This window comes from Delphinus delphis, chromosome 1 (genome assembly GCF_949987515.2).
Source record: "Delphinus delphis chromosome 1, mDelDel1.2, whole genome shotgun sequence".
NCBI lineage: Eukaryota > Metazoa > Chordata > Mammalia > Artiodactyla > Delphinidae > Delphinus > Delphinus delphis.
The window spans coordinates 28,084,921-28,105,210 of record NC_082683.1 but is presented as its reverse complement, the minus strand read 5'-3'; the positions used below and the strand labels follow the sequence as shown (position 1 = coordinate 28,105,210).

Sequence of the window (20,290 nt, the reverse complement as noted above, 5' to 3'; positions counted from 1 at the left end):
AAGTTATGTATCAGCATAAAGATGATCCTTGAAACAGAGTTGAACTCTGTTTATTGAATTCTGTGGAAAATACTATATAAAGAGGGCTTAGGGAAAGATCATAGTTAAAATACAGTGGAGAAAAACTCAGAGAGAAAGGAAGAAAGTGGAATAATATGGTGTCATGATAACCATGAGTTTTAAGATGGAGGCAGTCAGCAGTATTAGATACCACAGAGGTGAAGGATGAGGGTTGAGAAACAGCTATTAGATTTGCTAAGAAGCAGTTTGTTGATGACCTCTAAGGATCCTTTTCGGTGGAAAAGTGGGGGCACAGTCACGTTTCAGGGGATTAGAGAGTGGGTAAATAATGAGGAAATGAAGGCAGTAGCTGAATATTGTTTATAGAAGAAATTTGGCCATAAAAGGAAGGAGAGAAATGAGATAGTCTGGATCTAATTTCTTATCTCTTGTGTATTTTCTTCACTTCCAGTTATAAAGGAACTGGTGGTATCTGCTGGAAACAGTGTCCAGATTACCTTGCCTAAGAATGAAGTTCAGTTAAATGCATATGTTCTCCAAGAGCCAGATGCAGGTAAAACATCCACTTATATTTGGTTAATGTTTTAATTCATAATGGAATCTACATACATTTACTGTCTGTAAAAGTCCTATGAGAATAAGATATAGCTTGAACATGCACAAATATTTATGTGATGTGAGAGGCAATATAATGTTTGAGATCATGGGCTTTGATGTCAAGGCTGGGTTCAAATCTGAGCTCAGCCAGTCATTAGCTGAATGATTTTAAGCAAATTATTTAACTTCTCTAAGTTTCCATTTCTTTCTCAGTAAAATGAGGATAATAATTCCTACTTCATAAGGTTACTTTAAGAGCAAAATGAAATGGTATAACGTACCTATATACCTCAGTGCCTAGCACATAGCTGATGCTCATTAAATGTAGATTTTATTATGCCCATTTAAAACTGGGACTCAGGTTAACCTGTTTATTTTGGCCAAACAACTAGTAAGTAGCAGATATAGAACTTGTAGAGAAGTTATTCAAGACTACTACTAATATAGATTTGTCATGTAAAAAAAAAGATAAGCCCAATGTAATATACAATATTCAAATTTATGAAATATATAAATTAGGGAATGATTAATTTATTACTTGAGAAAACTTTTGTAATATGCGCATCCTTTTAACCTTTGAAGTACATGTTAATATACCAAAGTTTGACTTATAAACACGTATTCTCTTAAGATTATCTGTGACATGAAGTGAAGCATATGTTGATGGAAAATGATTGCATTGGCTTTGTGTTAACTCTCATTATAAGGTTAGTCAAGTAGCTCATTGTAAGGCTAGTTAAGCAAAATGCCTTACTGTATTCAGGATGGGGGTCCTTGCATTTTAGGTACACGTTTCCAATACAATATCCCTACTTTCCGGGCCTAGTACCAAATAGTGTATTTATGCAAAAAGTACTTTTCCAGAACCTAAATGCCCTCTCTGTTCTTTTTTTTTTTTTTTTTAAAGGAGATGTTGGGGGTAGGAGTTTATTAATTAATTTATTTTTGCTGTGTTGGGTCTTCGTTTCTGTGCAAGGGCTTTCTCTAGTTGTGGCAAGCGGGGGCCACTCTTCATCGCGGTGCGCGGGCCTCTCACTATTGCGGCCTCTCTTGTTGCGGAGCACAGGCTCTAGACGTGCAGGCTCAGTAGTTATGGCTCACGGTCCCAGCTGCTCCGCAGCATGTGGGATCCTCCCAGACCAGGGCTCGAACCCGTGTCCCTTGCATTGGCAGGCAGATTCTTAACCACTGCGCCACCAGGGAAGCCCCCCCTCTCTGTTCTTTATTTCTGCCCTCACATTGAGTTTTCCTTATCAGTTCATTCCACCTTCCTATAGAGAAACATATTCCTTTCCTCCTCTGGTGATAAGTTAAGGTGAATGGATTTGGTGGCCTTTGAAGATGCAGGTAAAGAAAGAACTGCTTTGAGCTGCAGTTGCTTCCACTCTTCTGTGAAAGATATCCTGGCACTACTGTATTTTCTTTTCTAACCCCTATTTGCATATACATTTCTGTGAGTTGATATCACCTTGTATATCAGTATTCCAAAATACATCAGTTCAAAAACAGATTCTTTCAACTCTCCACTCCCCAGTTTCTTCAGTCTTAATCAGATACATGAGATGGATGGTTTCAAACTTTCAAAGGTTGGGGATGATGAGGCAGGACCAGCTCTGCCTGTTCTTCATTCCTCTCATCTCCTATGGCAGCCCCTGCAGCACCTCTCAGGATCCCTCTAGGGTTCAGAGGCATGATTTGAAAACCACTGCCCTAAATCATTAAAACCAGCATTCTGTCTAACAGACCTGTACTCAGTTGTTCCTACCGTTAGGCAAATTCCTGTCTGTAAGGCATAATTCGTCCCCTGAGCTTTTCTGTTCCAAGAGTATTGTCATTTGTTGAAATTTGTGTTGCTAGCCTTAGATGTTATAAAATTGTCAATTCCCAAGCTAGTGTGAGTCTGTTTTCTGTGTGGGGAAAAAAAATTTCCAACTACAGTTGAAGAAATGTCATGTCTTAGCACCAGTCCTACTTCTACTTCTTCTTTCCTGCTCCTCACGTAACCTAACTTCTACAGATACATTTATGAAAGCTGCCTGGGGCTGACAACTGGCCAAAACAAAGCTAGTATTCTCTGGAGGAAGGAAGAGTAATAGATCTTGTATCTCAGGCTTATAAAGTAAAATCTAGTCTTAAGACTGTTTGGAATTAAGTTCTGTGTGTTAACTTTTGAACTCATGAAGTAAGAAAAAGGTGACCATTCTCTGTAAGCATTTGAGACTTCTTTTTTTTCCCCTTTTATTTTTCCCTTTTTGGGTAGTAAATTAAATGAAACCTTCCTACTGAATCCCACCCATTCCTAGCCATAAATGCATCTTGTTCCAAAAAATATTTAAGACAACTTTAACTGGGGAGGGATTCCATTTAGATAACAGGATTCTATCCTCACGCTACCCAGTGATACAGTCTGAGCTACAAATGAGGACCATTTAATGCTTCATTTGATCTTAATTAATTTCAGTGGGGCCTGTTTTAAATGGGCCATCCCCTACCACCTTCTGCAGTATGTTATTTATTAGCTCAGCAGGAATGAAGTAGCTCTTTTAACTCACCAGGGTGTGATGACCTCAGTGAGACGAGTATTGTTAGCACTCTTTAAAAAGGTATTTTTGAACCATGTTATTTAGAAGTCATTGCTGTTCTTTGTTGCAAAAGAAGTTTTGCGAGAAAATGGCCTTTATTCCCAGTGAGTTCATCCATAGTGGTTTGTAGGGCATGTATTTTCACTGGGATGCCATACCATGAGCAACCTGGTATTTTAGGGGAGGATTGGCCCAAAGCAGCGTGGGTATGGGGCAGGAATGAGGATTGCTGGGAGAGAGTTGGAAGAAGCCCTAAGTATAGTTGAGTCAGCAGAATCCACCTTTTCTTTCAACAGAATGTTTGGTTTCCGTTTGGCTTTGGGGTAAAATCTTGAAAACTAAGGTCTTGTCAAGATTGAGAAAAATTTTGTTATTCACAGGCTATGTGGTTGCCCTCTTTGTGTGTAGGTGTGTGTTTTCATGATTTTTGTAACTGCCCTTCTATAGGAGAAACCTACACCTACGACTGGCAGCTGATTACTCATCCTAAAGACTACAGTGGAGAAATGGAAGGGAAACATTCCCGGATCCTCAAACTATCCAAGGTGAATTTGCTTCCTGTCATTTGCAGGGATGGGGTAGAGGTACTGACCATTTTCTAACATGTATAATATAGAATTTTCTGTCCACACTTAACTTAGGAACAGTCTTTCAGAAGCGAATCCTCCAAAAGTCTGGCTGGCTGACATCCAGTATTTGTTAGTGTATGATTCTCAAATTTTCATTTATGGTGAGAATATTGTATAAGCATAGTGGTGATAGCTGAAAATACACACTAAACAGCTTTTAAGGGTAACATAAGGATTTTAGAATTTGGGAGATAAGCTAGGTTATTTGTGGCCACATGACTGTGTAAATTGGCTCAGTCTTTTTTTGGGATTCAGTGTAGTTATTAAGAGCCATAAAAATGTTCATATTCTTTGGCCAAGCAATTGCTTTTTCCTTCCTTCCTTCTTTCTTTCTTTCTTCCTTCCTCCCTCCCTGCCGTCCTTCCTTCCTTCCATCCTTCCTTCCTTTCTTTCCTCTCTTTCTTTCAACAACTGTTCATTGTACACTAGTTATGTGGCAGGTATTGGGGATTTACTAGTGAATTAATCATAATATTAACATTTAAGGAAAATAGAGTCTAGTAGGTGCTACTGACCAGAAGCAGGTAATTATAACAGGAGTCCACTAGGTCAGTGCATGGGGTATTGAAGCCCTGGGGAGTTAGAGTAGATTTTTTAGAGTTGGCCTAGTTGGGTCATGAAAGGTGACTGGCTTACTGGGTAAAGGGTGGAGTGGTAATACCCCAAGCAGAGGAAGCAATATGTCCACTGGGCCAAATAATAGAGAGAAATGTGGGAAAAAGGGAATTTTACGTGGTTCATCCTGACTGGACCCCATGGTATGAGAGGAACAGTGGCACAAGTAAGTTGGAGAGATGCAGGTGCCAGATGGCACAGAGCCTTGTGTGCCAGAGTGAGGCCTTGGGCTCTTATCTAGAGGGAATATGGTGCCTTTGAAAGGTTTTAAGCAGGAGAATGACATGTTCAGATTTTCAGTTTAGAAGGATCACCCTGACTGCAGGTTGGAGGAGATACGACTCAAACTAGGGAGACCAGGGAGGAATCTATTGAAAAATGTAGGTGTGAGATGATAATAGTCTGAGTGAAAAAAAAACTAAATAAATAAAATAAAACTTAACCACCTATTGACCTCTTACCATGTGCCAGAAACAGTGCGAATTATTTTATGCAGTTATTTCATTTAATCTTCCTAACAACCCCAAGATGTAAATATTAGTATTTGTTTTACAAATGACGAAAATAAAAATTAGAAAAACAAAGTGGTTTGGCCAAAGTGCACAAAGCTATTAAATGGTAGATTTGAACTGGAACTTTCCATCTCTAAGCCCATGCTCTTAACAACTGTGCTATGATGAATGGTTAAAAACTAAGGTGATGACAGTGTGAATGGAGAGAAGTGGGTGGATTTGAGAAATATTATGGAGGTCAACTTGGTGATCAATTAGTTGGGTGGAGGTGTTGAGGAAGAGAAGTCCAGGATAATTTTAGCCTTTTGGCTTAGACACTTCATTGGATGTTGGTATATTTGTGGTGATCTTCACTGAAATGAGGAACATAGATAGAGGAGCAGGTTTGGAAGAGGTTTTCAGATGATTAATTCATGTTGGGACAGAGTGAGTTTGAGGTACCTGTGAAACATTTGAGTGGAGGGATCAATAAGTAGTTGGGGGTAAGGGGCTAGAGATCAGGATGCAAGTCCGGGCTGGAGAGATAAATTTGTACACCGGCGTCAAATAGTTGACAACTGAAGCCATGAATAGATGAAAACATCCAGAGAGGGTGTAGAGTGAAGTAATAAATGGATTGCAATTGGAATGCTGGGGAACACTGTCATTAAACGTATGGAAGAAAGAGGAAATGGAAGAAAATGAGGAGTAGGCCTAGAAGTGAAAGCCAAGGAAGGAGAGCATTACAAGAAGAAGGAAGTGGTCAAAAATGCTCCATGCATTCAATTAGTGTTTACCCAAAGAAGATAATTCAAAAGAAAGAAAAAAACCATTTTACCTGAAAGGTGTTCACCACAGCATTAGTTATAATAGTAAAATTTTGGAAACAACCCAAATATCCAACAATGTGAAATGCTTATGTGAATTATGGCACATTTATTCATGTACTATTCTGCAGCCATTAAAATGACTATTTAAGAGACTGTTCTAATGGGAAAAGTGTTCATGCTAAATGAATGGAAGAAAGAATAATAAAAAGTTTGATATATCGTGATTTTAGCTAGGCCCTGAATACCACTGAAATATGAGCTCCTCAAGGGTAGGGACCTTATCTAATTCCTCTCCAAACCCCAGGCCTAGGACAATGACCACATATAATTGATTCTCAATACATGTTTGTTGGACAGATGTACTGTTTATAGCTCTTTTTTTGGATGTGGTAAAAGATGAGAGGGAAATAAGAAAAATGTGATTAGTTGGGGTGTTAGGACAATGGGATTGTGGGTGATTTTTTTTAATGTTCATACAGTTAGTGGAAATCAGGAGGGGGAAATATTCAGATATTTGAGAGCTATTTGGTGTTTTTTACAAAATGTTTTTCTTTGCAGAGATGATTGTTTTAATTTCATAACTGTGAAGTAGGATGGTTGGGCCCTTAATGTTCTTCTGAAAAGAAAATGGGAGTACAGAGATGTTGAAATCCCTTCTGTTGTTCCGAGTCAGCTAGTAATAAGATTCACATGAAAGGCTATGGTTTTTTAGTTTATAATTCATTGTTTCATATCTTCAGCTAGTTTACTTTCTCCATTTTGGAAATGGTGCAAGAAGAGGAGAATTCAAGAAACAACATTGGAAAATTCAGATATATGTGTTATTTTAAATATTATGCTGCTGTTTGTGGTTGTCTAAAAGATCTTCTCTCACTTCTGCAGCTCACTCCAGGCCTGTATGAATTCAAAGTGATTGTAGATGGTCAAAATGCCCACGGGGAAGGCTATGTGAATGTGACAGTGAAACCAGGTATGTTACCCAGCCCTGGCCATGTCTCCACTGCTCCTTCTGCAGGATTCCCAAGGAGATGGAGATTTGATGTTAGGGGTTTTAAATTCTCATTCTTTTTTTGTAATATATTTACGTATTGGGCAATTCCTAGTTCACAAAGCTTGTTTGTTGTCCACCTCTACTCAGCTTGCTTGAAAGCAAGAAGTTGCTGCTGTAGTACTTCTGATGTAGTAGATAGGACATGAGCATTGAAAGAAATTGAAAGAATGCGCAGGGCATGGCCTTAGCAGTCGTCAGGTTTAGAAGAGGCTTTAACACTCCAGGTGTCTTAGGTTAGAATGGCAGCCTGATCTGTGACTTTACCATTTGGTGATGCTCAGCTCTCACTTATGTAATGGAAAATGACTTATGCTCCACCCAGATATGGCCTGCTTCTCCTATAATTTATAAAGACCCTCTTCCAATTTCTTGTGGGTCATGTTCTTGCAGAGCCCCGTAAGAATCGGCCTCCTGTTGCCATTGTGTCACCACAGTTCCAGGAGATCTCTCTGCCAACCACTTCTACAGTCATTGATGGCAGCCGTGAGTACTTGTCTAGGCATGATGTTTCAGAAGAGCCTTCACTGTGTACTGGTAGAAGGTTTGGGGCCAACTATGTCTGCATACTGTTTAGGCCAGTCCTCTTGGCCGTGTTAGGGGAAGACCAACCATCTGAAGCAATTCATTAGGAAGTAAAAACCAGACAGGCCCTGTTTAAAATCCCCATGTGGGGCTTCCCTGGTGGCGCAGTGGTTGAGTGTCCGCCTGCTGATGCAGGGGACACGGGTTCGTGCCCCGGTCTGGGAAGATCCCACATGCCGCGGAGCGGCTAGGCCCATGAACTATGGCCACTGAGCCTGCGCGTCCGGAGCCTGTGCTCCGCAACGGGAGAGGCCACAGCAGTGAGAGGCCTGCGTACCGCAAAAAAAAAAAAAAAAAAAAAAAAAAAAAATCCCCGTGTGGCCTGTCTGCAGTAATAGTTCTGCTCTGAGATGGTAAGAAAGTAGGATTGTTCATGTGTTTAGCATTATTTTAGTTGAAACTTGCTGGTTTTCAAATTCGCTTGCCTGGAGTTGCCATCCTTAGCTATGGAAACAAAGCTCCTTCCTATCATGACAAGATAAGTAACTGAGGGTCTTGACAAAGAGCTCTCACTCAGCTATCACTGCCTAGCAAGATTCTCGTTAGCCTTCTCCTGGAGAGACTCACAGAATGGAGCACACACCCCTGCCTGGGCCCATTGTTAACATGTCACCCTTCAGAGGAGTGTCACCTGATGGGTGACATGAGACGATTTCTGGGCCTTGGCTCTGTGTGTGCAAGAGGTTTCGGGCCTGTCGCTCTCCAGCATTGGCTTGGTCTCTCTGGAGGCCCGTTAAGGCCCTGTCACCCCTGAGTGTCTTGGCACAACAGGGGCTTGTGGCAGAGACTGCTTTAGCAGAGGGATCTCTAGCGGGTTAAACCTTTCATGTAGGTGATTCTGGCCAGAAGAGGAGGACAGAAGAGTAGCAGGCCAAGAGGAAGAGGCAGAATAGGAAGAAACACTTGTGAGAATGGCAGAAAGGGTTCACTTAGTACCATTTTATTTTATATTTTTGATTAGATCAAAGTTGAATAATATGTAAAGGTACACAGTGAAAAGAATCACTACCCTCCCGGTCTCCCAACTATCCAGTTTTCCTCCAGGCAACCAATGGTATTATCTTATGTATCTTTCCAGAGATATTTGATGCGTATTAAGAAAATACATATACAGTCCTTATGACAACACATTATGTGCACTGTTACATACGGTGCTTGTTTCTATATGTTGGAGAATTTTTCTGAATTAATACATGCAATACTTCTTCATTCTTTTTTTCCTTTAATGATTACATAACCTTCCATGATATGAATATATGATTTCATTGTATGAATATGTACTTGTTTTCAATCTCTATTGATGACCATTTAGATTATTTTTGACTTGCTATTACAAATAACATTATCGTGAATAATCTTGTAAGCATGACATTTAACACAAATATTAAATGTCCTACAGATACACAACACAAGTGCAAGTAGATCTGAAGGATTAAATTCTTAGAAGAGGAATTGCAGGGACAAAGATAAATTTTCCCAAATTGCTCCTTATAGAGGTTGTATCAATTTATGCTTCCACCATGACTTATGAGGGGGCCTCTTTCCCCACACTTTTTACCCACATAATGTGTTGTGAAACTTTGGTGTTTACCAATTTGAGAGGTTAAAAAATGCTATCTCAAGTGTAATTTAAATTTGCATTTCTTTTTTAAGTGAGGTTGAATATCTTTTCATGTGTTTAAGACCTTTTGATTCTCCTTTTTTTATACATATACTTAATACAGTAGCGTTTTAACCAGAGGTTGCCTGTGTTGGAGTCCTTGGAAAACTACGCAGTGGAATATTCATAGAGAGGCAGAATGACCCAATAATCCGAGGGAAGAAACACTCTGGGGAGACAGTCTGTAATTTCATGAAGTTTTCCTAGCCTCAAATCTCTGGGTAGTTGCCCTGGTTTGTATAAACTGGATAAGTGCTAAGACCCAGTGCTCTCATGCTGTAACTGATATTTCTTTATGGTCAAGAAAGCACGGATGATGATAAGATCGTCCAGTACCATTGGGAAGAACTTAAGGGACCTCTGAGAGAAGAGAAGATTTCTGAAGATACGGCCATATTAAAACTAAGTAAGCTCGTCCCTGGGAACTACACTTTCAGGTAAATTTGGATCCTTCAAGTTTACCATAGGCCATTTTTTTCCCCTTATGGGTTTTACATTCTTATAGGAGTCACTCTGACAGATATCAAATTCCCTGTAGAGTTGGCTGATAATATAGCCTTTGGTTCCACTGGTTCTTTGAGCCATGTTGTAACTGTGGTCACAATAGTGATAACTTTTTAGGGCAAAGGTTCTTGCATAATAGATCAGGATCCACACAGCTAATCCTTCTCAGAGCCTTATTTGGCATATATCCAAACCTTTTTTTAGAATTTCTGTCATTAAGTGAAAGGGCCCATCTTCCTTTGTCTTTTCTCAAGAAAAATCTAGAAGGAATCTACTCTCATCTCTCCCCTTTGGGAAATGCTTCCTCAACTTAGGATATATCAAAATCTTTACTTTTGACTTAGTGGTTTATTTGAATATGATTTGTAGCATCTTTCTCTGTTGGGGCTTTTCAGAGAATTTGATTCAAAGATATTTGAATTCAACACTAGTTCTTTTGGGATTCAACACTAGTTCTTTTGGGAACTAGTGTTGATATACTAGACTGTGATTAATGAGTGTGAGGCTGACCCTAGAGTAATCCTCCTTATACTTGCATTATTCACTGTAGGCTACGAAGCACTCGTACGTGAGTGTCACGCAAACACCATATGTACACTATACCATCCTCATTTTACATCTGAGAAAAATGAGGCTTGGTGTATTTACTAACTTCTCTGAGGTCACACAGCTAGAGCTGAAATGCAGATTTTCTAATCCCCAAGTCAGGACTCATTCCACTCTGCTCCTTGACTTGGCCTATATGTATTTTGTTTATGCTTCCTTGAATGCCCTTCTCAATCTGTTGGGACTCCGCCTATCTTTAAGAACCTCCTCAGTTTTCTGTGAGGCTCTCTGAGATCCCTCCAGAGAGGAGAGGGTACGTCCCTCCATTTTCCCTGTTGCACTCAGTGCCTCTATGTGGTGCCTGCCATGGTGCAACGGCTTGTTCATGGGTATCTGTTTTCCCCACTGGATCTGAGATTAACCACGTTTTAGACACTACCAGAGACGCAGCAAGGAATGTCCTAGCACAGCACCTACCATACAAATAAATATACAAGTTCTGACTCTCACTGACTCAAGACTTCAAGTGAATGAAGGGTAGCTGCTATTACAACAAGGTAGGAGCCTTCTCACTGAGTTAAAATGGAAATGTGAGTTGGTTTTCGCCTTGTATTTCTAATATAGGAATTTTAACATTTATGGAATTTAGCCTGGGCGATGTTCATCCTTTTTGAAATAGTAACAATAATAGCTACTGCTTCTTGAACATTTTCTGTGTTAAGTACTGTTCTGAGCTCTTTGCACACAGTAGCTCATTTAACCCTTGTACCTGGTATTATAATGGCTCTTATTTTACAGATTAGGAAATATTGTCACAGAGAGGTTAAGTAACTTGCCCAAGGTCACACAGGTTGTCTGATTCCAGAGTCTGAGCTTTTAACCACAATGTTAACCTAGAGTGTTTTGGGTGAATGGGATATTGGGTGCAGTTCTTTTTTTCTAAGCCTCAGTCCATGAAATGATGGGATTGGGTTTGATTAGCATTAAGGTCCAATCTGTTTGATTGCACTTACCTTTTCCTCTCCCCCGCTTTTACACAGCAGTGGCCTCTTTCCCCAGCCCTGTGGTCAGCTGCTGTTTGGTTCCAGAACTTTTGTGTGCAAGCCAGGGACTGTCTGAGGTGAAAATCAGCGTAATGGGCAGCTGCCATTTTCCCATCTGTCTATAACTTGCTTTTGTTCTGAAATAGGAGACAAATAAGACATGTTTAAAAAAAAAAAAAAACTGAAAACAGAGAAACTGGAAAGAGAGGAAAACTTCTGTGGATTTTTCTTTTTCAGATGTTTGCTGATTCGCACATGTCTGTGTGTCTGATGTTTTTGTGTTCTTTTTCTAAAAGCTGTAATATCAGAAGTCCCCTTAAGATCATAGGTAAAAAGTGAGATTGTGGGTTAAAAACCCCACAGATGTCTGGCTCTTTCTGCGGCTGGTTGTGAGATTTAAACAAACGACATGTCTTTTATATGCTTTTCCTCTTTCTGTCAGCAAAATGGAAGCAGCCCAAACCTCCTTGCTTGCTTATGCTCACATTTTGAGGTGGCAAGAGAAGCTTTAGGCTGTTCAGCTGGAAGGCATCATTTAGGTAGAAGCCTGCTCTTACAAATGAACATTTTTTTTTTCTCTTGCAAATTCTCTTTCACACTGGCACAAACTGTGGGACGCTTGCGTAGGAGAATTCATTTCCATCTCAGGCTTCTATCTTACTGGAGCTAGCCCCCCTGGTCCATCCTAGAGGCTGTCTGCCCAGGAAGTCCATTCTTGTGCTGTGTACACAGCCAAAACAGGATGATGGGAGGAGAGCCTGCTGCAGTCAGAGCTTGCTTTATTTAGTGTAGCGTCTTTGAACCCCATAGGAATAGTGGCCAGGGATTATTGCTTCTTAAGACTTGGTTCTGGGCTTTGGAGTCAGAGAACTGGGCTTGCATGTTGGCTCACTATTTAGCTCTGGGCAGGTTTCTTACCTCTCTAAGGCTTCTATAATAGTGAGGTTGATGATACCTATTCTATATGATTGTTGTGAGGGCCAGATCAGACAATGCTTATAAAGGTACCAGCCACAGACACTTGCAGGCAGCAGAGTGAAATGGTGCTGGAGATACACTATCTAGATTTAGATCCTGACTCCACTGTTTTCAAGCTTTCAAGCTTGGGCAAGTTACTTTACCTCTTTTTGCCTCGGTCGCCTCATATGTATAAGGAGTAAAATGGGGATAGTACTTTATAGAGCTGTTGTGAGGATTGAATGAGATACAAAGTGCTTAGAACAGTGCCTGGCACACAGTAAACCCTCAGTCGGTGTTAGCTTCTCATATTAGTCTAACTTTCCAAAAAGAATGCGTTAGAATTGGTTACCGATTGGTAATCCTGCCACATTGGTATTTTTTAGCCTTGATTTTCAGTTCTTCCATGTTTATTCCTCTTTCTTTAAGACCATCCCTGATTGCATTCCTCTCTCTTTCCTGATAGCTTGACTGTAGTAGACTCTGATGGAGCTACCAACTCTACCACTGCAAGCCTGACAGTGAACAAGGCTGTGGATTACCCCCCTGTGGCCAATGCAGGCCCCAACCAAGTGATCACCCTGCCCCAAAACTCCATCACCCTCTTTGGGAATCAGAGCACTGATGATCACGGCATCACCAGCTATGAGTGGTCACTCAGCCCAAACAGCAAAGGGAAAGTGATGGAGATGCAGGTAGGAGGGAATAGTTTCTGTCTTTTCTCGCCCAGGGAATTAGAGCTGCTGGACTGGGTCACCCATCCAAGGCTTATAGTTCTCCATCTTAATAACCAAAGTCAGATTAGTGAATAGAACATTTGAATTTTTTTAAAAATCTAGAAAGATTAAGGGGCCTTTAGTTAACACATTAGCAAAAACTTTATCTTAAATGTTTAGTATTAGAGGAAAAGACTGGTAGCTGCTCTAGGATAATTTCAGGGAGTAAAATTCTTTAGAAGCTACAAGGGTGCACATTTTTTTTTTAATACAGCAGAGGACAATTTATTGATTTATTTTTAACAGTCATGAGTTACAGTACTACATAACCCCTCCATGGACTCTTTACAGCAACCGTCTCCTTTTCAAAAGTCTCTTTTTTCCCAAACATTCCGTCCAAAGGATGAATGGTCTTCTTGCACCCAGTGCCATCCAAATGTTCAAGTCAAAAATATTTTTACATTTAGTTCTTTTATTTTTTTGTCTGCTAAAAATAGCATTGCAAGTTTTGGCTTCTTTTGACATAAAAATTACAATCGTGCAACACGCTAACAATGAAGCACTGATCAGAATTCAGGCAGGTTGTCCAATCTGGATGCTTTAGATGCTGCAGCATTTTCCTTTCCGTTTTTCTCAAATAAACAAAACTAACAAACAAAACCCACAAACCCTTGCTATGTTAGAAACACCTTGTATCGAGCCCCCCATGGTCTCCGGCCACCGGCGGGTGACATGCTCGGAGCTGGCTGGATGACATAATGACAAATTTATGCAGCAGCAACATTTGGAAACAGTAGTTAAAGCTCAAGACGGCTCTCAACTCTCAATTCTGTGTTTAGGATTTACGGCTGGCAGAGGCAAACAGAGGTTTTCTCTGAGTTTTCAGTTGGTTAATGGGCCATAGGCCTTTTTCTACTTGCAGCAAGATATTTCCATAATTTTTATCGGAGTGTAGTTGCTTTAAACTGTGTTAGTTTCTGCTGAAGGGTGCAGATCTTAGTGAGCTCTATTACAAATTGGAGGAGATTGCCTGACTAGATGGTGAGCATCTTCTCTCTGGAGATATTTAAGAAGAGACTAGATCTGTCACCAGGTAGGTAACGTAAGTAAGTGAAGAAAACTGGATGGGGACTGTGGCAAACCAGAGGACGTAAGCCCTGACCAAAGGGGTCAGCAGCCCTCCAGTCAGGCTGGTTGTTGCCACGCTGGAGTATCGTCCCAGTGTTGCTAGGTCCTCCAGCTTTTCAAGACAAGACAGAAACCTAGACTTCTATGTGAAATTTTCCAACTTTTAAGAACCCTAAGGCCAAATAAAATGTCTGCAAGGTGTTAGGTTAGGTTTCTCCACTGCTGCAGAATCTGTACAGACCTGTAAGGGCACACACAGCACTACAAAGCATCTTGAGTCGTTGCTGCCATGTTTATCGAGGCAGCTTTGTTAGGGTCACGCTGTGTAGCTTCAGTAGGAAGAACATCGTTTTGTAAATTGTGTTATTTTACTATATGTTAATGGTTTTCTTTCTGCTTGGGTCATAGAAATGGATCTTGATTATCTCTGCACATTTTCCTGTACTCGTCTACCTTGTGAGAGCTCTGACTTTATTTGAAACTGTTGCTGTGTCAGAGGGTTATTTCCTTGAAGGGTGAAACTTTTAACAAGATGTCCCACAGTGTCTGATTGAGCATTCAGTAATTATGTTGAATTGGGAGGTAATGGCCCACTACCAACCTAGGTTTAGAAAACTGGGTAAATCATTTAGACCAGAGTAGGACTTCTTGTATGATGTGATTCCGGGAGTCCACTTGTCTGTATTTATATATCCAGGGTGTTAGAACACCGACCCTGCAGCTCTCTGCCATGCAAGAAGGAGATTATACTTACCAACTCACAGTGACTGACACAATAGGACAGCAGGCCACCGCTCAAGTGACTGTTATTGTGCAGCCTGGTAAGTTCTAACCTTGTGGTGCAGGCTCTTCTGTTGGCTGGTCCCTTGACCCTTGCGGGGAGAAGAGGGCTTGGGTTCTGAGCTCCATGTGGGTGGAAGTGGGAGTTACCAATCCACCAAGCCCCTGGCAGCTGCTCTTGTCCATTCCCCTAGTGCTTTCTTCATAGCTAGAGAGAAGGAGTATTTCACAACCTCGCTTGTGCCCTTGCTCTTGGCGAGTTATTGTGCCTTCAAGGGGAGCTAGCAGATAGAGTCTCTGCCAGCCCAAATCTTACCATGTCCTATTTTTTTTTTGGCTGGGGCTTGCAGGATCTCACTTCCCCGACCAGGGATTGAACCTGAGCCACAGCAGTGAAAGCGCCGAATCCTAACCACTAGACCACCAGGGAACTCCTCCCACCATGTCCTTTAAGGGCCACCTTAAAGCCCACTTCCTCAAGAAAGCCCTACCTTATCTTTCAGACCCTCTCATTTGAACTCCTATAGCATTATACTTCAATCCATGTTCTTTCAGAGTTGTTTTATACGTTTCAGTCTCATATTCTTCATGCGAACTCCCTGACCATACCCTTACCTCACACAGTATCTGACAGTTCTATGAGTGGAGAGGCAGAGTCCTTGAGGCTTCCAGAACATATGTCCCAATTGGTTCCTCTCCTTTCCCAGCTGGACTGCCTGCTTTTGAGCTCCCAAGTCTCTTGTCTTCTAGAAAACAACAAGCCTCCACAGGCAGATGCAGGTCCAGATAAAGAGCTGACTCTTCCCATGGATAGCACAACCCTGGATGGCAGCAAAAGCTCAGATGATCAGAAAATTACCTCATATCTCTGGGAAAAAACACAGTGAGTATTGACACAAAATCCTTATGTATGCAAGGGCTCCAGACCTTTGAAGAGCAAGGTTTTATTTGCTTTTAAGAGTTTACTTTCTCTTATTAGCTTATCCAAGGGGGATTACTGAGAAAGAAATGTTTGCAATCCCAAACTTCAACTCTAAGATAAATATAATTTTTGTAAGAAGGAAAAAAAGAATGCTTACCATTAGCTGTCCCCAGGTAGTACTTTGTGGTTCTGGTGCTTTTACAGGTACAATCCATTTGCTGAAATGCATAGTTTAATTACACTTGAGAGGCAGGATGGAAGGGGTAATGGAGCAGAAAAATACTGTTGCTCAAAATTAACTGGGTAAGGCTGTCAGGGGGGATGGGACAGAGCAGCTCTTAAGGGGAATTGAAAATTCATCTCCAAAATGAAAGCATTACTCTGTTATTGTTTCCTTGTAGATACCATATACCATTTATGTTAGCCAGAGGCCAAAGGCAATAACCAAAATAATACTAATTAAATTGGAATTACCTAATCGAACCATTCCTGGTTCTCACAGTTTCTTTCAGCTCCTTTAAACCATAATAAATGGAACTCAGATTATATGCAGGATCCCACAGGAAGCAATCCCAAGGAAGAGTTAAAAGCATTCCCAATTTCCAAAGGTAGCAACCATAGGACAGACTGGGTTTTTTGTTTTTGCTTTTGTTTTTGACTAGGATGTTAGAGATGGGTGGGCAGGGGCTGTAATTTGACTTGTAAAAGCACTTGACTTACGATTAGTGAATTGGATTCTAGAAATGATTTTCCTTAGCTTTCGTTTCTATCTTTTGGAGAACCTAATTTTCCTCAACCCAGCATGTTTTAATTATAACTGTTTATTGAAGATACAGCAGATAAACCTTTTAGTTGAGTTTTATTAGTGTTTACAGCAGAAATAATCCTTAGCATAGCTTCTTGGAGGAGAATCTGTTTCAAGGGGGGCTGCTAGGGTCAGGGTTATACATTTAAACAGCAAAACAAAACAGAGCAAAACCTGGGAGTCTACAGGTTTCTCTGGTTGTCCTGCAGTGTTAAGGAAAGCTCTGAGGCATTTTGACCCTTGAACAGAAGGGCTGTCTGGTATATGTGCAGTGTTGTGCCTACATGCTGGCTCAGAGCTCGTTCACCTGCAGTGTGAGGCCACAGGGGAGAAGGAAAGATACAGGGCATCCTGGTTCCTCTGGCCCCTGTCCAGGAGCTGGAGGGAGTTTTGCCTGTAGAACTGCTAAGAAGAGGATGGTTTTTCCCTGAGAGTTCCTCTATAGCCTTGGCCCATTTCCTTTCCCTGACTTTTCAGCAAGAGGGAGTTTGGCATGTGACTAAGAAATGCATTTTGCTTCTTTTCTGGCAAGAACTGAACCAACCACTGGGCCAGAAATGCTTTTCAGAAACATCACTCTTAAATCATTCTTTTGATCAGAGACCTGCTCAGAGCACTTTCTTCCTTTTATTGGAGCAGCAAAGAGTTTGAATGTTCTAGAAGCTCTTACAAAGGATAAGGCTAGATGTGTTTGAAAGCTGGTGAATGGAATTTTCTGATCAGCAGGTAGCATGTATTTTGGGGCCAAATGACACTCTGTCCAAATGGAATATTTTTAAACATGCCCTCTCAAGGTGTGAGAAACAGTAGTTCATGTCTTAGCTGAGGCAATAATTGTCTGCTCCTGCGGGGACAGGAGAGCAGTAGACAGGTACAATTCCACCCTCTGGTTTCTCTCTTTGTCCAGGGGACCTGACGGGGTACAGCTTGAGAATGCTAACAGCAGTGTCGCCACTGTGACTGGGCTGCAAGTGGGAACCTACGTGTTCACCTTGACCGTCAAGGATGAGAGGAACCTGCAAAGCCAGAGCTCTGTGAATGTCATTGTCAAAGAAGGTACCTCACTGCCTTGGGTTGGTGCAGCAGCCTCTGGGCCAGATAACTGAAGAATGCATCATCTCTTGTTTGGTTGCAGAAACTGATTAGAGACAAAGTAGGGAAGGAAGTTAGAGGTTAGGGTAGCTCTTAGTTGCTTTTCTACAACAGCCTTTGAGTGAGCGACTTTTAAGGTGAATTTTAACTTCTTGCTTTCCCTCCCTTCCTTCTCAGTTGAATAGGGAGAGAATTAAGGTTTTTTTCCTTTGTATTTTTTTAAAAATAAATAAATTAATTTATTTTTGGCTGCCATGGGTCTTCGTTGCTGCCTGCGGGCTTTCTCTAGTTGTGGCCAGCGGGGGCTACTCTTCGTTGCAGTGCGTGGGCTTCTCACTGCTGTGGCTTCTCTTGCTGCGGAGCACAGGCTCTTGGCACGCGGGCTTCAGTAGTTGTGGCACTCGGGCTCAGTAGTTTTGGGTCGCAGGCTCTAGAGCACAGGCTCAGTAGTTGTGGCGCACGGGTTTAGTTGCTCTGTGGCATGTGAGATCTTCTCGGACCAGGGCTCGAACCCACGTCCCCTGCATTGGTAGGCGGATTCTTAACCACTGCGCCACCAGGGAAGCCCTGCATTTTTATTTTGCCTCTGCTGCTGGGGTTTCTGTGACTCTCCTGCTAGCTACAGTGACACCTGCTGTCAGACCTTAGAATGACTGCCCTGCACTGGAGCTTCCCATGCTCATCCTAGGAGCCTGCACGCTGAGGCCAACTTGAGCAAAAGTGGATTGGCCTTGCTCTGGTTTGCAGGCACAGTGATCAGTGATGGTCTTAGGAGAGGTCTATAAGCTGATGGTAGGAAAAACTATCAGATATGCAGGGGATCCCCAAACACAGTATACTGAACTCAGTGAGTAGAGAGCACACACTGAGTAAACAAAGCTGCAGGTGGGGCCCAGAATAAGAAAAGTGTCTCTCTTCTTTTTCTCTATTAAAGTGCTAAGGAAGAAGTCAAGAAAGATGTTCAGAGAATAACATTTTCAGCCATATTTTGAAGATAATTTGTGGTATCAGCTGATGAAACCTGAACTTCAGGGCTTTAATCCACTTTAGGCCTTCGTTTCCAATCATCATATATCCCCAAGCAGAGAAATGGATTCCTTTGCGGGAGGCTGCTATGAGAATGCAAGAGGAAACTATACTTGTCCCCTCTACTGTACTGGTGTCAGGGGAACATTTCTCTGGGTGGGAATGGAGCCTCAGGACCTGTGGCACTGGTGGCGTTAGCTCTACACTGTTAGTTGTTGGCATGGGCATGGATAAGCACTTAAAACAGTTCTCCATTTAAGATAATTTTGAAGTTTAATTTCCTTATAAGCATCACGAGAAGCATTTCTTCTTTTTCTGAATGTTACATTTTTTTCCATGGTTTCTCTTTGTTTAGAAATGAACAAACCACCTATAGCCAAGATAACTGGGAATGTGGTAATTACCTTGCCCACAGACACGGCAGAGCTGGACGGCTCCAAGTCCTCAGATGACAAGGGAATAGTCAGCTACCTCTGGACTCGAGATGAGGGGAGCCCAGCTGCAGGGGTGAGTGTGCCAGCAGCTGGAGAGCTACACAGGTCATGGTGGTGCGGTGAGGAGAGGAGACTGGGCTAAACACTCCAGTACCTGTTTTAACCAAGCGGTCTCTTATGTCAAACCTGGATTGTGCTCTGAAATCCAGGGAGGTCAGGTGACTTGCTTAGGGTCACCCCTCAAGCTAGTGTGGAACAGAATGTGATTCTTTTCCCTGATCCTGGTTGCTGTGGGCTGTAGTGCCATCACAGAGCAGGAACTGCCCCGAGTCAAAGCCGTCTAGCCCAGAGGGAACTTCGTTATGACAGACACAACAGCTGACTCCACGGAAGGAGTGTGGTTTTGTTCTGCCGTATAGCCATGTCGTTCAACCCCACAGGAGGTGTTAAATCACTCTGACCACCGCCCTGTCCTCTTTCTTTCCAACCTGGTTGAGGGAACCTACGCATTTCACCTGAAAGTGACTGATGCGAAGGGTGAGAGTGACACAGACCGGACCACTGTGGAGGTGAAACCTGGTGAGTTCACTTACTGAGGAGTCGGGGTGGAATTGCTGGATCAGCCTAGCAGGGCCTCGATCTTGAGACCCTTCCCCCAGCATGGACAGAGCCAGATGGCATATCCAGCTTTAAAAAAATCTAGAACCCCCAAGCTAAGAACTCCTTAGAGACTTTCTGTTCCAACAAGACCTCTCCTACCCACGCAGAAATATGGACCTCCCCCTACTTAGCTCAGATGGAGAAACAGAAACTCAGAGAGGGCAGGGCTTGCTCAGCTTCACACAGCAGTTGTGTCAGAGCCAGGCCTTTGGGCCCCTACTCCAGCACTTTCTCCTCTGTGTGTGACTGATGAGAGAGGGCCCAGGGTGCTTTGGGAATCTGAGCACAGGAATAACTTGAGTCGTGGTGTCTTATCAGCACCCATCTGCAGAAAATGATTTATTTTTGTAAGTTGAGCCTCAGGCTTTATCTGACAACCCCCAGGGAAGGTAAAGTAACTGGCATCCTTTACATTTTTAAGATTTGCAGAAATAAAATTTCTTTCTTAAATAGAACCATGTTTTTGTTTTGTATCAAGGCTAATTTGGTAATAGGGAGGCAGTGAGTACAGGGTGGGGTAGAGCTTTATAAATTCCTGAACAACTGATGAGAAGGTATTAACTTTAAACCTACTCTTTATTATCTAGGCCAAGCTAATGTACAGATGTCTTAGACAGGA

The 20,290-nt window shown here is 42.0% G+C and overlaps 1 protein-coding gene across 1 annotated transcript in view; it reads left to right on the top strand.

Moving 5' to 3' along the window:
* The window catches only part of KIAA0319L (KIAA0319 like), a 107,002-nt gene that overhangs the window by 68,156 nt on the left and 18,556 nt on the right, over window positions 1-20,290 (top strand). The window contains exons 5-15 of the mRNA XM_060019139.1: window positions 473-574; window positions 3,648-3,745; window positions 6,648-6,735; window positions 7,207-7,299; window positions 9,363-9,495; window positions 12,575-12,803; window positions 14,650-14,773; window positions 15,483-15,615; window positions 17,367-17,515; window positions 18,933-19,084; window positions 19,452-19,590. Coding sequence (XP_059875122.1) covers window positions 473-574; window positions 3,648-3,745; window positions 6,648-6,735; window positions 7,207-7,299; window positions 9,363-9,495; window positions 12,575-12,803; window positions 14,650-14,773; window positions 15,483-15,615; window positions 17,367-17,515; window positions 18,933-19,084; window positions 19,452-19,590 — 1,440 coding nt within the window. The remainder of the gene's footprint in view (window positions 1-472; window positions 575-3,647; window positions 3,746-6,647; window positions 6,736-7,206; window positions 7,300-9,362; window positions 9,496-12,574; window positions 12,804-14,649; window positions 14,774-15,482; window positions 15,616-17,366; window positions 17,516-18,932; window positions 19,085-19,451; window positions 19,591-20,290) is intronic.